The sequence below is a fragment of the Platichthys flesus genome, chromosome 9, assembly GCF_949316205.1.
Source record: "Platichthys flesus chromosome 9, fPlaFle2.1, whole genome shotgun sequence".
Classification (NCBI taxonomy): domain Eukaryota; kingdom Metazoa; phylum Chordata; class Actinopteri; order Pleuronectiformes; family Pleuronectidae; genus Platichthys; species Platichthys flesus.
The window spans coordinates 20018921-20037851 of NC_084953.1; the positions used below are offsets into that span (position 1 = coordinate 20018921).

Sequence of the window (18931 nt, forward strand, 5' to 3'; positions counted from 1 at the left end):
AAAGAGACGAAGGGTGTTTCAGAAAACACAGATGTAGTCCTAAGCCAAAGCTAGCTAAGCCAAGAAGAGATAGAGGGAAGTGTGTGTGCGTGTGTGCGTGTGTGCATGTGTGCATGTGTGTCGTGTGTTTGTGTGAGAGAGAGGGAGAGAGAAAGAGAAAGTGTCCTAGAGAACCGAGGGGAGATTGGTTTCACCTGCACCACAGTGTTTAGATAAACTCCAGCAGCAGGGAGCAGAGGACTCAGCAGAAATGGAACAGGATGCAGGTTCGACTCAGCACTTCAAAGAAAACTCAAGAGTTCAAGAAACTCAACCCATTTAAACCACTGAAGAAATAGACAGTTTCATTCAGCGAAAGAACTCGGCCCGTTTCATGGGCAGTTCTCACCAGTAAGCATATCCTGCCATGGTGTGCAGACGGGAAGAGAAGAGAAGAGAAGAGAAGAGAAGAGAAGAGAAGAGAAGAGAAGAGAAGAGAAGAGAAGAGAAGAGAAGAGAAGAGAAGTCATGTGAAAAGGAAGTTGTATTGATACGACAGCCGTAAAGGTCACAGTGAACTACTCCACAGTCTCTTGTGAATCAACTATCACTCGTCTGGTGAAGGGGCTACACTCAGCCTGATTGTTCAGTGAGTGTGAAGTTACATGACAAAACCTTTAACTGTCCAGAGCAGAAAATTTTATCAAATTGTTTCTTTTTGTGACAAAAGCAAATCGGCTGCTAGAAGTGTAATCCACCTAAAAATAAAAGTGTTCTAAACGGAGCACCGTCTTATGGGTTTATCTGTTTCATTATGAAGGTCAGAAACAGCTTTTAAATAGCGCCTCAATCCGTCAAGTTACTTCACAGGTCCCCTCAACTTTTTAGAGTGCCTGTGTTTTGATCATTTACACAACCATAACATTGCTGTAATTTTCAAATGACGATGCTCTCATGAGAATGATGAGGCAAAAAGACAGGGCTAGTAAACACAGTGACAGGGCACAGTTCACCTGCCTACCACATTCATTCATGTGGCACTATGTCAACTTCATCAATTATAACCAGAACCTGCTCACTTATTAGCACAAGCTTTTGTTATACTTTGTGTTATACTCTGCCTTAATCGTGGCAATGAGATCAAGGGGCCCTAATTCAGTTATTTAGCTTTGAACAGGATGGCTTCTAGTAGTCATAGTCATGTTCAATGTGTGCCTAGAAGTGTCCCAAGTATTGCACTTCCTTAACCACTAGTGTGGGACATTTCTAGGCATTTTGCTTTAGTATAAAGTGCCTACAAGTGTCCCAAGTATTGTACATCCCTAACTACAAGATTGGGACATTTCTAGGCCTTTTGCCTCAATGATAAGTGCCTACAAGTGTCCGGCTCATTCTGATAGGTTGGGACATTTCAAGGCATTTTTGAGACAGGGGTTACAGTTTATTCCCAGACTTCTGATACAGGATTGTTACCATCACTTGTTTCTCTAATTTCCCTAAGAGAAGAGAAGACTAACCCATCTACGATCTGCCTTCACTGTAGTCTACACTGTAGTCTGCCAAAACACGTAGATGGTGATAACACCTGAAAGTTAAGAAGCAAGTGTAGCATCCTGCATTATTAACAATGTGGGCATGTGGCTGCAAGTTGTTTGAGCCTATTCTCCATTTATTTGGTAAGCAATGACTCACCTCTGCTTTCTGAGTGACTCATGTGAAGAGCCGTCATTTTGTGTCTGCAGTCGCGTTTGCCTGCAGCACCTGAGGCTCAGCGTCGGAGTTTAAGGAGCTGTGTGTGGCAGGAAAAGTCAAGAGGAAAACCACATCTGAAAAACAGGATAACAACTGTTTTTGTTCAGAGCCAGAGTCACACGCACAGCTTTACAATGGCAGCTATTGTCAAAGAGAAGCTAAGCCATGCACAACAAAAAAGGGCCCTACACAAGCAACAGGTCTGTATTGTACACAGGTTTAAAATACTTGCTGTACATAGTACTGTTATCCGAGGCTGAGACATGTTGTCATTTACTCAGATTATGGGCTTCCTCTTCAAAGAGCAGAGCACAGTGCCTGTGTTTATACAAATTGTCTGCTGGAAATCTATCATGCAGGTATTTCAAATGTTTTGTGGGTGATTACATTTTGACTGTGTTACAGCAGCGGCCCTGTCAGAACTTGTGTCTCAAAAAGTTGGTGCCCTTTTGCGAGACATTTTAATATTTCAGAAGGAAAAAAGCCTTTGTCTGCTTGTGGTACTGGTGCACTTTTGAAATTAAAATGTCTCAATTGCTCGTCATATAACTGTCACACTATGTTTCCAGCTCTATGTCCACTCCTTTTAATAGGGAATTCCAGCTTCTCCTGAACTCCCCGAGCAGGTTTGGGCAGCTCTCTTGTTTACCTTTTCTGCGGCCCCCGCCCCTCTGCTCTGCCACTTTCTGATCACCTTGGCCTATTAGAGGTGAGCTGGCTCTGAACTCACACCGGAGCAGCTTTCCTCACTTTTGGTTTGAGAATTCCCCCGAGACCGGCAACCAGATACAGTTTCTCCACTTGAAGGCCAGCGGCCAATCGGCAGGCTCGGTGACTGGGACAAAGTCCTCTTTACTGAGTCATTTACCTCCCCTCCACCTCGTCTCTGAATGGTTTAACGTTACACCCTCTGCCAGGTCTTACCTGTCCAGGTGAACTGCACTGCTGAAAGTGAACTTCGCATATGTAAGTAAACTTTCCCACTCCAAGTTGGCTTTGTTATTTGAAATAGGATCTTTAATTGTCTTAAATTTGTAATAGTTGAGCCTCGACTTCATGTGAAGTCACAGAACTGGTTCTGCTGGTCTTTTTCATTTGCACAGTCTCCCTATATGAGCACAGTTTCACTGTCACTTCACATGTGAGTGAGAGATGGATGACATCTACAATTATATTGTGTGTGTGTGGATTTTCTGTTACCTGTGCGTGTGTGTTGGTGTTCAGTACAATCTGTGCTGATCCAGTCAGCCATTCTAATATTAGAGAAACTTCACAGAGCTTCACATCTGCCTGCAGCTGCTATCCCAGACTGGGGTTTCAGGTCTGGCTCAGACTCATTGTAGAGCTTGCTATGAACTACAGAGAGGGACTGGTATACACAAATACACACACACACACACACACACGCACACTTACACACACACACACACACACACACACACAAGCTTTATGTGGAGGTTATTGACGCGTTTCTCTGCGTCCCATATACTCACTGGAGATGGAACAAGGAGCGCTGAACTTCAAATGACTGCATGTTGTGTTAATATTACAGTTATGATAGTGTCCAGGACTTAATGAGTGTGGCTTTAACATGAGATGACAACTTTCTCGACAGGGTGTGTATTATATCACTTATAGTTTAGGTCCTAATAAGGAATAGCACACATCTTGTTACTTAATTATAATGAGTTTTAGTGAATTACATATTGTATATACGTTGTTTTATCTTTTGTTACTTCGCTGTCAGCTCAAAGAGAGAAACGAAAGAATTTCTTTCCTGAATTGCCTGCGTTTTACGGACATGTCTGAACACAACAGTCCTTGCTGGATTCTCTGTGTGTTGGATTTGACGCATCCTGTTAATTCAGTTTGGGTTCAGGCTCTGTATTTAGCTGCATGGAGCAGCGGGGCTGTTCTGACATCAGACTTTAGCTGGGAGTATTTTCAGCCTTATTTTATTTATGTTCGGATGACGACCTCTCAGTTGCTCGTGACGTTCATGAGCGACTTGCTTTGTGCTGTATTTGTGTAGGCGTGAGTGTTGGCCCTGTGTGTCAGTCTGTGAAGGAGTTTTGTTCTTGATGTGAATCACAGAGCAGTCAGTGGACTTGAATTTTATAATCTTTTGAGGCCACACCTGTTAAACCACAATGAGCACGTCCACTCTGGGACTTTGGAGACGTTTCTTGCAGCACATAAAAGAAAATCATCAATCATTAACAAAGCAGTTGAGCAAAAGAAGGCTGTGTTACATGTCAGCCGTCATGCGTTTCACACACAAACACACACACTGTCTGATTGAGTGTGCCTTTTGCTCTGAGTGTGTGTGAGTGTGTGTGTGATTTGATTTCTCCTGCGGAATGTAAGGCTACGTGCAGCACATAGCGACATGCTAGCCGAGAGCAGGAGTGCTGACGCAGACACAGTTAACTGTCACTGGGTTGTTTTTCACCCTCAGTCATTAAAAGGGGCTGAGTTGGCACAGCCTTGTATCATTATTAACTCAAGTCGTCGCAGTTCATAGGAGAGTAACCCCAGAGTGATTCCATGTTTGCATAACATCCGCTCTGTGTGGGGAAGAGGGTATCGGCCCTAAACAAACAACTGGCATTTCTTCTAATAGCTGAAGAAGCACGGGGGACAGCCTGCTGAGCCGAGGCAGGACATGACTTTGCTTCAAAGACACAGGAGACAATTTTATTTTTCGCTTTCTGATCAAACCTGAAATAGAAATGTTAGTCGTTATTATGCAGCAAAACTGAACCCGTCGTGTATCTCTTGCTTGCTTGGTTCTTGGATTTGCAAGTGTAGTTATTAATAAAACATCAGCAATTTGTGGTTAAAGTTCAGCCAATCCGTTCTCTGTTATTTTCACTGAAATGCAGCAGGACTGTGGCGGCAGGGTCTTCCTGTCACTTCAGGGATTGGGAATGAGGGAGCTGCTGTTCCTCAGGCACGGGTGTGGCCTGCCTGTAGAGTGTAGGTGTTTGTGTGTGTGTGTGTTTGTTTCAGGGCATGTCCCAGCATGCAGCTGGCGGTATTTGTGAGCAGGAATGTGCGATTTCCATTCCAGATACACGTTATTTGTAATGCAGGTTCCAGTCAGGCTCTAAGTAAAATGTTGGATGTGTCATCCATTTTTGTCTCAGACTAAACAAGAGCACATTCTGATCCTTTTTGTTTTTGTTTTTGTTGTGCTGATATATTCTAAGCTTAACAGCAGAATAAACAGGTAAACCTACAGGAAACTGCTCCACTGTTATCCTGGAGCTGGAGAGAAAAACATCAAAGCACCCTCGTTTGTCATTTTCTTTAACTTTGAATTGATTTCTTTTTGTAATGTTCGGATCCTGCAGGCAGACACCTTCTCTTCCTTTCTCTCTCCCTTAATGTCTCTGTGCACATCTCCTCCTGCGTGGTGATGAAAGTGCCCTGCTCCACAGATCAGAGCAGACCTGGGATGCAGCAGGTGCCACAGTGTGCGATGAATCAGCCGTGTTACCGCAAGCTCTCAGTGGGAAAGTTCATCCTCGCTAAGACTGCTCAGCCTCCTCTCATTAGCCTTCCCCTCCCCGACTCACCAAACACGCTGAGCTCTTACTGACACTGACACACCTCGCTGTGCGCTGTCTACACACTGTGTGTGTACAGAAATGAAGAGAGCCTGTTTGTTTTGACAACTTGGTGGTTCCTCTGTGGATTTGTATACACGTGCTGTATTTGTCTGCATTAGCATATTGGGACGCACATCACAGTCTATTGTTTGCTATGCTTGTATTTAGAGGATGGGAACGTGTCCAGTTAATTTGTGGCAATGAGAACATTTGTGTTCTGTTGTCGTTGTCGTATTTTTTAATAATTTTAATCAGATCTAGTGATTCATTAAGCAGCCAGGACACAATGGTGGGTCCAGTGCGCAGCCAACAAGATGGCTGTTGCCAAGGTGACGTGTGTGACTGAGCCCATCTGTTCGTGGCCATGTGCTCGAGGATCCTGTTTTGGATATGACGTGACCACTGGCACGCTCACAGCTCGGAGCACAAAGTGAAATCTGGATGACAGGAACAAAAGGAACACTTGGCATGTTGGAAATCATGTCACATCCCCATGTGTGTTCGTCCTACGTCAGGCTGAGTGAGGACTCGTCTGTGCATATCTGTCTCAAATCTGCTGCTGAGGTCGGTGCTATTGATGTCCCTGCAGCCACAGAAGAAAACTCAGTGGTTCGATATCCCTCTCAGTGCCAGCGGAGAAAAAATCTAAAAAGTTGAAAAAACTCAGCGACAAAATACATTTTGTAGAGCTGCACAAATTCTGTGCTGCCATTGTTCACGTGTGTCTAAAAGGGAACAAGAACATCCAAAACATCTTATGAATATTTCCACACCCTGTTGAATATTGCATGTTTCTGCTGTGAGGGGAAGCAACTAAGTCAATTTGTTCAAGTACTGTTGTTGAGTACAGTTTTGAGGTACTTGCATCTACTAAATTAGATGCTAATTCTATACTGTGCTGCATTTCAGAGAGACCCATTGCATTTTTAATTCACTTGTAATCAAGATATTAAAATTGGCTCAAAACCTTAGAAAATGGATATATAAATACAGACCATCTACAAAACTATGTATCAGAACTTCTTCTCTCCTTCCCCATTAATCATCATCAGCCCCCCCATCCCCCCCACACACACACATCCCACCTACAGTATGGAAGCTCCAGCAGACAGTGAAGTGCTGCTCACACGTTGGTGCATCAGAGGCCACGTCCAGAGAGACAGCTCTACACATTGTGTGCAAGGACGTGAAAAGCTTTCAGTGAAACACCCGCTTCGACATTTCTATTCCCTTCACTTATTTAACCATGGTCCAATGATGTGCTGTGAGTTTGGGATTGGCGTAACTGTTTTTGTTTGGGAATAATGAATATTGGCCAATTATTATTTATTCATATTCAATGACAAAGGGAAACCTTTATAGTATATAACATATAAGTGTATAATACCTGATGCTGAGGCGTTGGTGATACCACCACAACTCACCAGAATGATTTTAACGCACTTTAGAAGATTGTAGAAGATTCTAAATGAAATACCATTATTTCACCATTTGCTTCCCTCTTTTGGCAGAAAGATAATCTAAGTATTTCTACCATAACTGTCTCTCTTGCACATTATTTATTTTTCTCCCATACTACCCCACAGATGCTGCCAATAACCTCCTCACTGGATCCTCCAAGACATCCTGAATCCATGTGAGTAACTAGGAGGCGAGCGTACAGCCTGGAGGTGCTGCTGCAATGGCCGAAGCCCCGGCGCTGCCTCTTTCTCCCTCTGACTATGGGCTGTTGTCCCCGCCCCCTGACCTCTGTGCAGCGTGTGGCCACATTCACCAGCTGGAGGAGAACCACGAGTACCTCTACAAAGACGAGGTGGACGATGACCTTGTTTGTCACATCTGCCTGCAGCCGCTCATCCAGCCCCTGGACACGCCCTGCGGACACACCTACTGCCAGGAGTGTCTCACCAGCTTCCTGCTGGAGAGCGACTTCTGCCCCGTGTGCCGCGCGGCGCTCATGCTGCAGAGCTGCAGGAAGCCCAGCCTGCTGGTGCACAAACTGCTGGACAAGCTGATGGTGGCTTGTCCATTCACTGAGCATTGCACTGAAGTAGTGCCCCGATGTGAACTGGAAGCCCACATCAAGAGCAGGTAGGATGGTAGACGCAGGATTGAGTTCACCCCCACACTTCTATAATTTTCCTTTAAAGAAACTAAGATACAATCGTTGCTCTTATATGTAAGTAAGCAATAACTTAAGCTACTTTGTTTCAAGTGTTTCTCTCCTATTTACTGTTGCAATCTGAAATAAACCTGACCTGCAGTAATCACACACTCTTAGTGCCCTGCCCCACTGTTATTTAACTCCAGCCCCAAATGGGAAATGTCTTCCTCTAACCAGGCTTTAATCTAAACTAGGCACAGGTCCTCTGTTTACACTATATATCATCAAAAGGCAGTACTTTGGTTTCTCTAGGTCTTGGTACATTTTCATTAATGCTCATTAACACTCCCCCAGCCCACAGGCCGCTGGGATAATTAGTCCACCTCGCCACACATCCCACACAGGCAGCAGAGGGTTTCCTTCTAATTTGCACTTTACTGAAACTCAAGGTGCATAAAACTCCTCCAACGTAAGCAGTTGTTTTCTGCCCCTTTCGTCTGTCTCATTTCCCCTCACCTACACACACACACACACACACACACGCACACACTTATTCAACCTCCATCTTTTTTCTCTGCATGGCTCCACAGTTTCCCTGTCTTTCCCTCCATGTAGTGTGAATGGTATAATGTAGTGTGCAGCTCCGAGGCCGACTCCCATAAGGATTCAGCTGCTCTCCCATAGTTAGAAGTGGTTAAAAGTGGAGGTCAGAGGCCACATCCAGAGAGACAGCTCTACACATAGTGTGCAAGGATGTGAAAAAGTTTCAGTGAATCACCCATTTCGACATGTCTTTCCCTTTGACTTATTTAACCATGGTCTAGTGATTGCAGCTGTTTATTGATAATGTAACTGTATCTGTGGTTGAATCGTTTTGTTTGAGAATTCTGGAAATGGTTGTTGGCCTACTTGTTGCGTTTTTAGATTTGAGAGAAAATATATCTACACTTAACCAGTATATACCTTACACTTAGGTTTATGCTAAGGTATTGGTAGAACTACCACAAGTCACCTAAATACACTCATACACGTTAAATTTGTCTATATAAATTCCAACCATAAAGGATAGATGGAATACTTTTATCGATAATGGAATTAATTAGAGCTGTGAAACAACAACAATCTCTCATAGCTGTTCTCCAAAGAACAAATGGCCTAAATGACATTCATGTAGTTTCAAGGGCCAAAGCTCTCTAGTGGCTGTGGAAAGACAAAAGTCTGCAGAGGAGGGAGGTCAGGATGGTTGGATGGGAAAGCAGACTTTAATATGAGGGACCATTATCTATGACAATGTTGGTTTCTTTTAACTTTAAACAACATATAATATATAATATATTATTTAGCGTAACTACTTGTTACACATCTCTCAGTAAAGTATATGTCAAGGGGGCCTGTGGACCAGGTGGTAGAGCTAAATATTTAGGGACATATTGTCGACACTGAACCTCAAATTGACGTCTGTGACCATATCTTTTTGGGGTGTCTGTTGTGCCAGTAGTGTCTCTTGCTGTGCCCCAGAATTTGGCACTGGCTCTGGAGTTGTTGTCGCTGAGACAGCTGACCATCTGGTCAGAGCTGATTTCATACTCATCCAATCACCCGTGACCTTTATCGGCTTCTGGATGGAGAAATTGTTATTCGGGACACATCTGCTGCGATCAAGATCAAATCTGATCAGTGGTATTTCTGTGTTGGCTTTGTTTGTTCGTCCTGTAAGGGCTTGCACAGAATCAAGCCTCCTCAAACTTCAGGTTTTCTCTAGTTTCTGTGTCGCTACATGTTCGTGTATCGCCGTCAGTCCCTATAACAGGTTTTGCTTCTTAGTCGTAGATGTTTTGCATTAGCAGAGTAATTATCGATGCATAGGTGTTTCAGATTTTATGCCTTGAGCATGAAGTTGTTTCTTATTTCTTCTTTTTTGTGAAGAATGAATGTGTTTTCAAAAAAAAAATACAATTCCTAGCAGTTACTATAATTTTGCTCTTGTTACTTTTTTGTGTAATCTGTCTGTGTATGTTTGTAACAGAGAGTGAGACAGGGTTGAAACCACATTAACCAGTGCAGTTATGGTAACCTGTTTTTCTGCAGTATTATAGTTTCTATATCTGCACTGCACTATTATACACAGTTAAACCCTCAACAATGGTCTGTGTTGAGAGGAGCTCAATGGAGGTCTGGTACACCTGCCCCTGGTAGACACAAATGGGTTGAGTTCAAGTGTAGGGACAAGCAATTTATATGATCATTTAGGTTGGACTTCTTGAACAATACACAGAGTTTCATCGGTTTTTGTCCTTGGCTCTTGTGAATGGGGAAAACGTTTAAGTGTTGTCATTAATTCTGCTCCTCTCTCCCAATCAGCCGCAGTCCCACTCCCTCCATCCCAACCGTCATTCCCACTTTACCTGTCTCAGTCACTTCCCCATCCCTACCCAGAAACACTCGTGTTTTCCAGTTTTCCCATGATCCACCTGATTGTAGTATTTTGTGTTGTAACTTCATGTTTTTCATTGGAGTGTCTTCACTGCACCTACAAACCTGCCTTTCTCCATTCGTCTCCTCCTCCAGCCGATGTTCCGCAAATCAGTTGTGACCAATGGGGTCGAGTGTATCGGTCGACGTGCGCACACTGAGTTATGATGGTGTTTTCTGTGAGTGTGAGTTAATGTGCCAGTGTATGAAGCGGCTCCTGTGGGGCAGACTGGTTTCTGTTCACAAACTGCATCCTGTCACAATCCAATTACATTTCCATTTCCTGCGTGCCCTGTGGTCTTGTTGCTGTGCGTACTGTTCAAATACCGCAGGACAACTCATGCCTCAGTATGCACACATGCAAGCGCTAATACAAACACACATCGAAACGCATGCATACACGGGCACACACACACAGACAAATTCAGCCTGTAACCACACAAACTCCATCTATGAAATATTCATTCAGACGGGTATTTACACCAGTTGGATGTCTTTCTCGGGGGTTGCAGATGGCTCAGTGCTACGAAATATGATAAGAGCGGTGAAAAAAGGTAAGAAGAGGGAAATCAAGTATAAGGAAAAGAAGAAAGTGAGCGAAAAAATATGGAAATAAAGGTCCGTAAAGGGAAAATGTTGTACAACGGTGAGACAAATTTGTGACATGGATATATATAAAACTGACTAAAATAAATAATACAAGGATAATGGTTGAGATTTGACAGGAGGGAATTAAAATAGATCCAAGGTGCTGCGGTGTTTCATATTTAAAGGTGTTTATTGACCAGCTCCCCGACGTGTCGACTACAGAGGTAGGGGTCGGCAGTGTGAGGACACAGTAAAGAGACAGAAAAGGTCGGGAAAGAATCCTGTGCACACCTTACACAAGCTCATTGCTGATTTCTTCAGTCTTCAGAGTCAAATCAAACCTTCAATCACCAGTCACCAATAGCCACCTAACACAGTCCGTCAACACACACCTCTCCCACAGTCACTTCCCAGCTTCCTGGTGGTGATGACAGGAGGGTTTAGCCGTTCTCCCTTTATCTTTCGCGTTTATATATTCTGAAATAGAATGAATTTGTAAATGACAGACACATCTTCCACATCTCCATTAGTTCTTTATCCGCCCTTCTCTTTCGTGTGACTCAGAATAACAAGCTTCATCCTTGCAGAGAATATTGATTTGCTGGTGTGTTTTGGTCTTATGTTTTTTTTCTTTCCACACATGTAGGCAGATTCTTTTGAGCGATCAGACCAATCTGCAGCACAGGGAGCAGTCCATTGCTGGAGAGGAGGGGGTGAGGGTTTGGAGGCAACATATTCGCTCCCTCTCTCCTCATCCTCCCCTTGATGGGTGTAGGCAGTGGGAGGTGAATGCAGAGGTTGTTTGTGCGTGTATGACAGTGTGTGTCTGAGCCTGTGTGTGTGTGTGTGAGTACATGCGTGTGAAGAGACCAGAGCCAATCAGAGCAGCACCAGTTACCTCCCCCCATGTCTTTGTTTGGTCTGCTCCACACCCCCCCTCAGTGGTTTCTGCTGCAGTATAAGTCACAGCCTGCGCTGTTCTCTCTGACATATACTCGCGCGCACACACACACGCACACACACCGAGGGAAAAACAGACATGCACACACACGCATACAAGCGCAAATCCTCTTACAACTCGCCAGTGCCCAGAGCAGATTAAGGGGCTGCACATCTCAAATTGTATTCCAAATGTGCCACCTTTGCATGGGTCTCCTTCCTCTTCTTCTTGCACTTTCTCCTCTTCCTCCTGTGCACCAACGGGACATCTCTCCTCTGCACCTGCTTCTGCCGCTTCCTCCTGCTCCTCTTCCGTCTGCAACCTCTGGCAACTGGCCCACTTGCCTCTGCAGCTGAGATGACCAGGCGGCCAGCCTGAGGCACAGGAAGAAACTCGCACAGACTGAGGTATAGAAAGGGTGAGAAAAGGGGGTGAGGACAGGGGAAGGAAGGCAGGGAGGAGGGTTGAAAGGTAAGAAGTGAAGAATTATTTCTGATTTCTGGAGAAGGAAAGCAGGCGAGGAGGAGAGGAAGGGGGGGAACAGCACGGCCAGGTTCGGAGAATTGGAGGTGTTGGAGGAAGAGGGGGGGAGGAGGAGGAGGGGGAGGAATAGGGGAGGAAAGGGCTTCAGTGCAGAGAGGAGATAAAGAGGGGGGGGGAGAGGAGGTGGAGAGGAGCCCAGCGTTGACCATGAAGGCTCTGTTGTTGCTGGTCCTGCCCTGGCTCAGCCCGGCCAACTACACAGACAATTTGGGCAACCTGCACATCCTCTACTCTGAGCTGTGAGTACGACACTCAGCCTCCACCTGCATCCTCCCATCGGCACCATGTACCTCTCCCCTCCATCCCTTCCCTCCATCCACAGTCCATGCAGCTTTTGAATGTGTTGTTGTTGCGCGTCTTTCACTGAGATCAGCCGTTTGTGTGTGTGCTCATGGACTAGACCTTCATGCACAATCAGCGTGCAACTTCCTGTGTTTACATTTCCATCATTTACTTAAAATATGCCTCTTGAGTTGTGAGCATTGCCACAGGGTCTGCGTCCCGATGATGTGGTCAGTGAGATGCAGATGCGGTAGAGGCAGCAGGTTCATAGAGCTTTGTGCTGTTCAGGACAGTTGGGATGTTACCGAGCAGTGCTGCAGCATGGCATCTGTGTGTATGTGTGTGTGTGTGTGGGGGGGGGGGGGGGGGGGGTCTGCATGTGTGTGTATGTCTGTGTGTTTCGCTGTGCATATGGACAGTTGTAGGTACAGTGTGTGTGTTTGGATAAGACTTTCACCTCAGCGTTAGATATTCAAAGCTTGCTTTTCTTGGATCGCCACTGTTCAATATACAACACAAAATCCATCATATACAATAAAGCATGAAACAACACATAGCAAGCAGTTCTAGTTGAAGCCGGTCACTGAAAATTTCAATGAATATTGAATCACTGTACACATAAAGATGGGCAGCGTGTCAAATGTTTTGACACCATGGAAACAAGCATTTGGCTGTGTGTCAACATTGGAGCTGCAACCAAGGATTGATGACATCACTGACTGATCTGTGAAATGTGTTCACAATGAACCCTAATCTTGTAGTTTAAAATATGAGGGAATCAGGTGGAATCCGACACAACATGTTCAGTGAGCTAACAGTGATGTTTTGTCTGACTAATAGTCGGTATTAGTTACGATGAGATGAAAAAGTAAGCTGCAAAAAGTAGCTTCACATTTTATCTTGGAAATCACCTTGATGAATAATCAGTTATCAAAATTAATGTCGACTTCTTGAGTATTTGATGACTAGTTTCACTAGAAACCAACAAAAGGATAGACAAACTTTGTTACATCTATGCATCTTTGCTCCTGACTCCTTGTCCTCTGAACGTCTGCTCTGGGTTGGCCCCTAGACTCTTTTGGTGTTGGAATTAGTATTGACTAGAACCAGCAGCTCCATGTGAAGCCGGGCTTCTCTGATCCCTCAGCTGGGCTGCCGCTCGCATCTCCAGCCCTGGCGGAAATGTCCCATTATACCGACTGAATACAGGGAACAATGGAGAGCCTCCGCAAATCCCCTCATTTCATTGTATGCTCTTTCTTCTGAGTGGGGCTTTTGCCCCAAGCGGACACCAAGAGCCAACATTGGACGGCCATGGATGCCAAAGACGAGAGAAGAGAATGGGGGAGAAAAGCCAATGTTGGCAACTGAATAGGAAAGGTTAGACGAGGCGGAATACTCACATCTGAAAGCAAGAAAGAACAGAGGAGTGAGGGAAGAGAAGGCTGCAGTGAGAGTGGAAGTAAAGTGGATGAGCAGTATAGCGGAGAAGAGACAGGAGGGTATAAGGTCACTTCCTGTGCCTGTCTTCCATCTGGCCATACATACGGCTGCCATGGTGACGGCACCCCTCGCAGCGAGGGTTGTCTCAGTGCCTGATAGTCAGACAGTGTGTGTGTGTGTGTGTGTGTGTAGAAGTGTGTTTCTGTCTTTTTTTTGCTGATTATGACATGACACAGAGAGAAGCCAGGAGCAGACAAACGCGGACGTGGTGTTTTTCTGCCTGGCTGGAGAGCCGTGGCACACCATTCATCTTTATCCACACTGCTGTTGACAGGAGAAGCCTCCAGGTTTTCCCTGCTCCCTCTTTCCACTCATCTTTCTCCCTCAGCTCTTCCCTTCACTGATGCCTTTCAATGCAGGATCACCACAGTGGGAAAAGTGAGAGCGGCTGCAGTGTGGCTGGCTCACACAGACCATATATTGGCTGTACACAGGGTTTAGACGGGACTAACAATGAAAGAGGAGAGTAAACGCTGCTCTGTGATGAAATGCTTAATATGGTTACTGACATTTTACTCTACCAATACCAACGTTGCAACGGCAAAGAGGACAGCACCTAGATGGTGATATTTGTTTTTCCTGAGACTCATATACACTATTCCCTCCCCCAGCCCACACACCCTTCCTGATAATTAAAGCACAGTGCCATAGAGCATTAATGATTAATCCACGTTCATTTCTGGGCCACAGCTAACATGTCTTAAGCACTATGATTAGCTTAGCTTCCGTCCCTTCAGCCCTCATCTCTGAGGTGTTTGATCACAGAGAGCCGAGCGCAGCCCCGGCACCCCGGACATCTTCAGCATGGACGCATCCTAACAAGATTAGCCACCCGCCTGCCACGCATTCGCTGGGTCTGAACAACACCAGTCATTGGTTTATGCCAGTTCCCTCTGTTAGTCTGAGGCAGAGAACCTCTCCGTGACCTCTCCGGCCCACGTAGCCGCTCCAAGTGTGGGGAAGGCTTCACTAATTAGACTTTTGTTTGGATTAAATATTAATCCGTGCTCTGTGGTGAGGCAGCTCCCCCCCGTCTTATTGTAGCTGTCACGCCAGAAATACAGGCACGTCCAGGCTGGAAGTGGCTGAGAGATCAAAATCGACAGGCTACATCCTACCCTCATCAACAACCCGCACAGCTCTGGAAGGAGATAATATTTAAATCAGCTTAATTATTTGATTATGCGATTTACACTACGGAGCACATTCAGGCTGCTCCGTCGTGGGAGTATTTATATGCACAGTACACAGAGTCAACAAGAAACAACAGTGTGAAACAGTCAGCACTGCACGCTTAATGAAGCAGGAAAGGAAACATGGGGCAAGGACACATGTAGAGGACACAGCGATGTGTTTACAAACAATCAGAACCAATGTATACATTTAATACAATACACTTTCCATAGAACAAATGGCACGAAACAACATGTTTTACATGCCTAATTGCAGTATGCACGACGCATGTGTAAATACACATTCACATGAACGCAGATGAATTATGCATTTATTCATGAGAGAAGTGAGCAGCAGGTCAATGTGTTCACTTGAGCAGAGCCGTCCTCTCAGATGTGTTTCTGTTCAAGCCCAGATACGGCAGCACAAGCCAGGAGAACAGGTGCCAGCATCCAGAGAGGCTTTAAAGATGGGGCTGAGCACTGCATGTTGTTTTTAAGACAACATGTCAGTTTACTAAGCTTGGATATATTGTATTTGGTAATCAGCCCCTTTTTCTAAGACAATCTTATTTTGTGAAAAAAAGGGTTTTGTCACCTTGCTGCCTCTGGCTGCCTCAGACTCTGTCTGCTGTTGAGGGTTTTTGAGGCATGACATGTTAAACATGGAATATTTACTGCCTCCTCCTGTCTGCAGCGGGCTAATCTGCAGGAGGGGTTCCGTTTGAGCGGCCTGCAGAGCAACGAGCCAGTGGGGTGTAACTGACAGCAGAGAGGAGAGCAGTGTGGAGTTAATCTCTCACGTGAGCGATGCCCTGCTGAGTGCCAGGGCTTTGGGTTGGGCCGCGTTTCAGGCTGTAGTACCCACGCACGTGGAGGTAGAGAAATCGGGACACTGCCAAGGGCTGGTGTGGCATAAAGTGAGAAATATAGGCTAAAGGGTGCCAAGAGCAATGTGTGACAGCAGCCTCGTGGGAATTCTCTATGATCATGTAGTGTAGTGTACAGGGATTTACAGTCAGAGTCGTCTGCACTTCAGTGAGAGGACTTTACACATAGTACTTCACAGCAGGATGGAAAGCTGCCACAGTTGAGGTGGACATATGTAAGGTGCATTAGTAAGCTGAGATCCAGCTCAGCCAGAGCGCAGTGATTAAATCTGCTGGAGTATCTCCTGTGCTCTTCTCTGTTGACAGACGTAGTGGGAGATTCCTCTCTTGGATGAAACCGGACACTGACACAACAAATGCTGCATAAACGACCTTCCTGCCTGATCATGGGGTCAGGACTCAACTGATGATTGTCCATATTGATTGGCCGAAAAGTCATGACTCAGTGTTGGGGCTCTTTCTAACGGGCTGACTCGGCTGAGACTGTGGTGGCTGGGAAGCCTCGTTTCTCGTGACCCACGGACGCAGGAAGCACGCCAAACCTGCCGAGCCTGCCGTTGCCGGTGGAGCGCAAAGGAAAGTGCAGACACAAAGACAGGAGTTGTGTGTTATGAGTCTCCAGCTCACATTCGCTTTTGGTTCGTGTTTGCATCAGGGTTTTTTTTCCATAAGGCTGTAAGAAGTCACACCCAGCTAAGCCTCGCCTCTTACTTCAATTTAGCAGATCTGTCTTTGCAAACAAGCTTAGCCGAAATTTCCTCTCAGGACCAACAGAGAGTGTCTCCTCCAGTTCTTCATGGGATTACACCGCACAGCAGGGGCATACAATCAACACACCAGCACATCCCTTGCTTCACACTCCTCTAGTTCATCATTAACTGGATTACTCTGTCTGTCTTTATGTCGCTCACTCCCCTCTCTCTGTCTCGCCCTCTCTATAAATGTGATGTACAGTTATGTGACCTAAGTAAATGGAATTGAAAATGGCATGTATACAGTCTTATGAATATCTCAGAGAGCTTTACATCACAGTCGCATTCACCTATACACTGCTTATATACACACTACATTCATACCCTGCCGACACAGCCGTCAGAGGGTAAATTGAGGTTCGGAATGCAGAATGTAGTAGCGAGGATTCAAACCGCCCACCTTGTGGTTAGATGATCCTCTCTGCCTCCTGAGCCACAGCGCTAAGTGCTTGACAAAGTAATAATTGATCCATTAATTTAATCAAGGAGTAAATTCAGTCCTTAATCAAGGTAAATTAAAGGATTGCACGCAGCACCGGCAGTTGTTTGGCTGCATTGTGTTTGTGCATGTTAGGGGCCAAAGGTGCTTCCCCAGAGTGCTGTGTTTGGTTGTTGTTCCCCCAGCTCAGACTGGTGTAGAGCAAGTCACTCCTTAATGGGACTTAGCTAAAGGCTATTCTGGACAGACAATCTTCTCTCATGAGCTCCATCCTGGTATCAACTGGATTAGATGATGAGTAAAGCCGGGCAAGATTGTTTTTCTTGCATTATTCAGGAGACCTGGGAAATTTGTTAGAGGTGGGAATAATTGAAAAAAGTTTTCTCAAATGAAGACGGAGTTGGGATCAGGATATTTTGTGCTTAATCTAACCCTAATAAGTCATTGAATATTGCACCAACTGTGTCTGTGAATTCCCGTGTTCATTGCTGCTCGAAGAATAAACTCTCACACACACATTCTCTCACTTTTAAGATCTTCCCACGTTCTTTTTTTCACACAAGGAAACCTCCCACGTGTCACACACACTTTCTAAACATTAGCCTGTGAGAAAGAAAACCTGCCGGCTACCACCAGGTGCCCTGTGAAGACACTGTCTGGGGTTTCTGGTGTATTCTTTAAGAAAATCTGAAGATTGTCTGCCAGAGTCTGAATCTAATGTGTGGTGATGCTTTCAAATGAATAAGTCAATATAGGAGATTTAATTTTATTTGTGTAGTTCCAAATCACAACATTCATTATCTCAAGGCACTTAACATAGACAGGTCAAGACTTTGAAAAATTATACAGCAAACAAAATATTCCCACAACAAACAAGAAGCGCTGACAGTGGAGAGTGAAGGTTCTCTTGACTCAAGCTGTGGATCATGCAGAGGTCAGCCAGCTGCACCCCACAGAGACACTTCAGATTCCAGGCCAGTTAGAAGATTACAGTGTGCAACACGTACGCAGCACCTGAATATGTGCACCCAGACAGAGCATAGGTTCTGGATCTGACTGTCTGACCTGGAATTGGAGGTAATTTGGACCGTGTGCGGAGTGTGGCCCAACACAATGTTGGTGGCAGTCTGGGAGCGGAGAGAGTATTTGGGTTAGTAAGGATAATCCACTCACCCCTAAAGAGGATTGGAGAATCTCACAGGCTTTGATGAGTCGTGAGCTGGTGTTTATTTCACATCGCAAGAACAAGGCTGTTTGTGTCACAGCCAGGGTGGCTTCCGCACGACCACCGTGTCACTGCGAGCACCATGGGTATATCGTTATTGAGCTGGAGAGAAAGTGCAGGAGAGGAGGAGGAGGAGGAGGAGGAGGAGGAGGAGGACATGGAGGAGTGCTAAGCATGTTTTGGTGTCTGTGCTCCTTATCGCGCCACAGATCCCGGGGTTTAGAGAGATGATGTGATAACCGAGGCTGTGCTGACCAAGACAAGGATACTGCAGCGCTAATGAGCATCCTCTAAGCTCAGTGATCATCCCCTGAATAAACGATGCCTCGATGCTTATGCAAAGGACAGCTTTGCATAAGCACTCAAACGTCCATCTTTGCACACAAAAAAAAATAATGTTTGTTTTGCGAGAGAGAAAGAGAGGGAGGATGAAAATACGAAGGGAAAGTGAGCAGAAGTGGAAGTCTTTGCGAGCGCTTCACCTCCGCTGCGTGCAGACTTAATTGGCTCGCTTACCTCCGCCCTCAAAGCTCCAAGACCACCCTGGTGAGGAAGACAAGGGCTTTCTGTCATGCTTGCCTGCCTGTAACCTCAGCCAGCACGCACTATGCCCTTAAACATTAAAAGTCTGAGCAGCTGAAATATGTCTTTAAGGCATCTCCTATTCCCCCCAGAG

General features: G+C 45.4%; 1 protein-coding gene across 4 annotated transcripts in view; it reads left to right on the forward strand.

The window, feature by feature from the left end:
- Nucleotides 1-2473: 2473 nt before the first annotated feature.
- The window catches only part of lnx1 (ligand of numb-protein X 1), a 31649-nt gene continuing 15191 nt past the window's right edge, over nucleotides 2474-18931 (forward strand). For 2 of the 4 annotated variants that reach the window (XM_062396146.1, XM_062396147.1), the window contains exons 1-2: nucleotides 2474-2697; nucleotides 6932-7436. In XM_062396146.1, coding sequence (XP_062252130.1) covers nucleotides 7027-7436 — 410 coding nt within the window. In that variant the 5' untranslated portion in view covers nucleotides 2474-2697; nucleotides 6932-7026. Of the gene's footprint in view, nucleotides 2698-6931; nucleotides 7437-12110; nucleotides 12232-18931 lie in introns of those variants that run through there. The other 2 variants (XM_062396148.1, XM_062396149.1) reach the window with 1 other exon arrangement.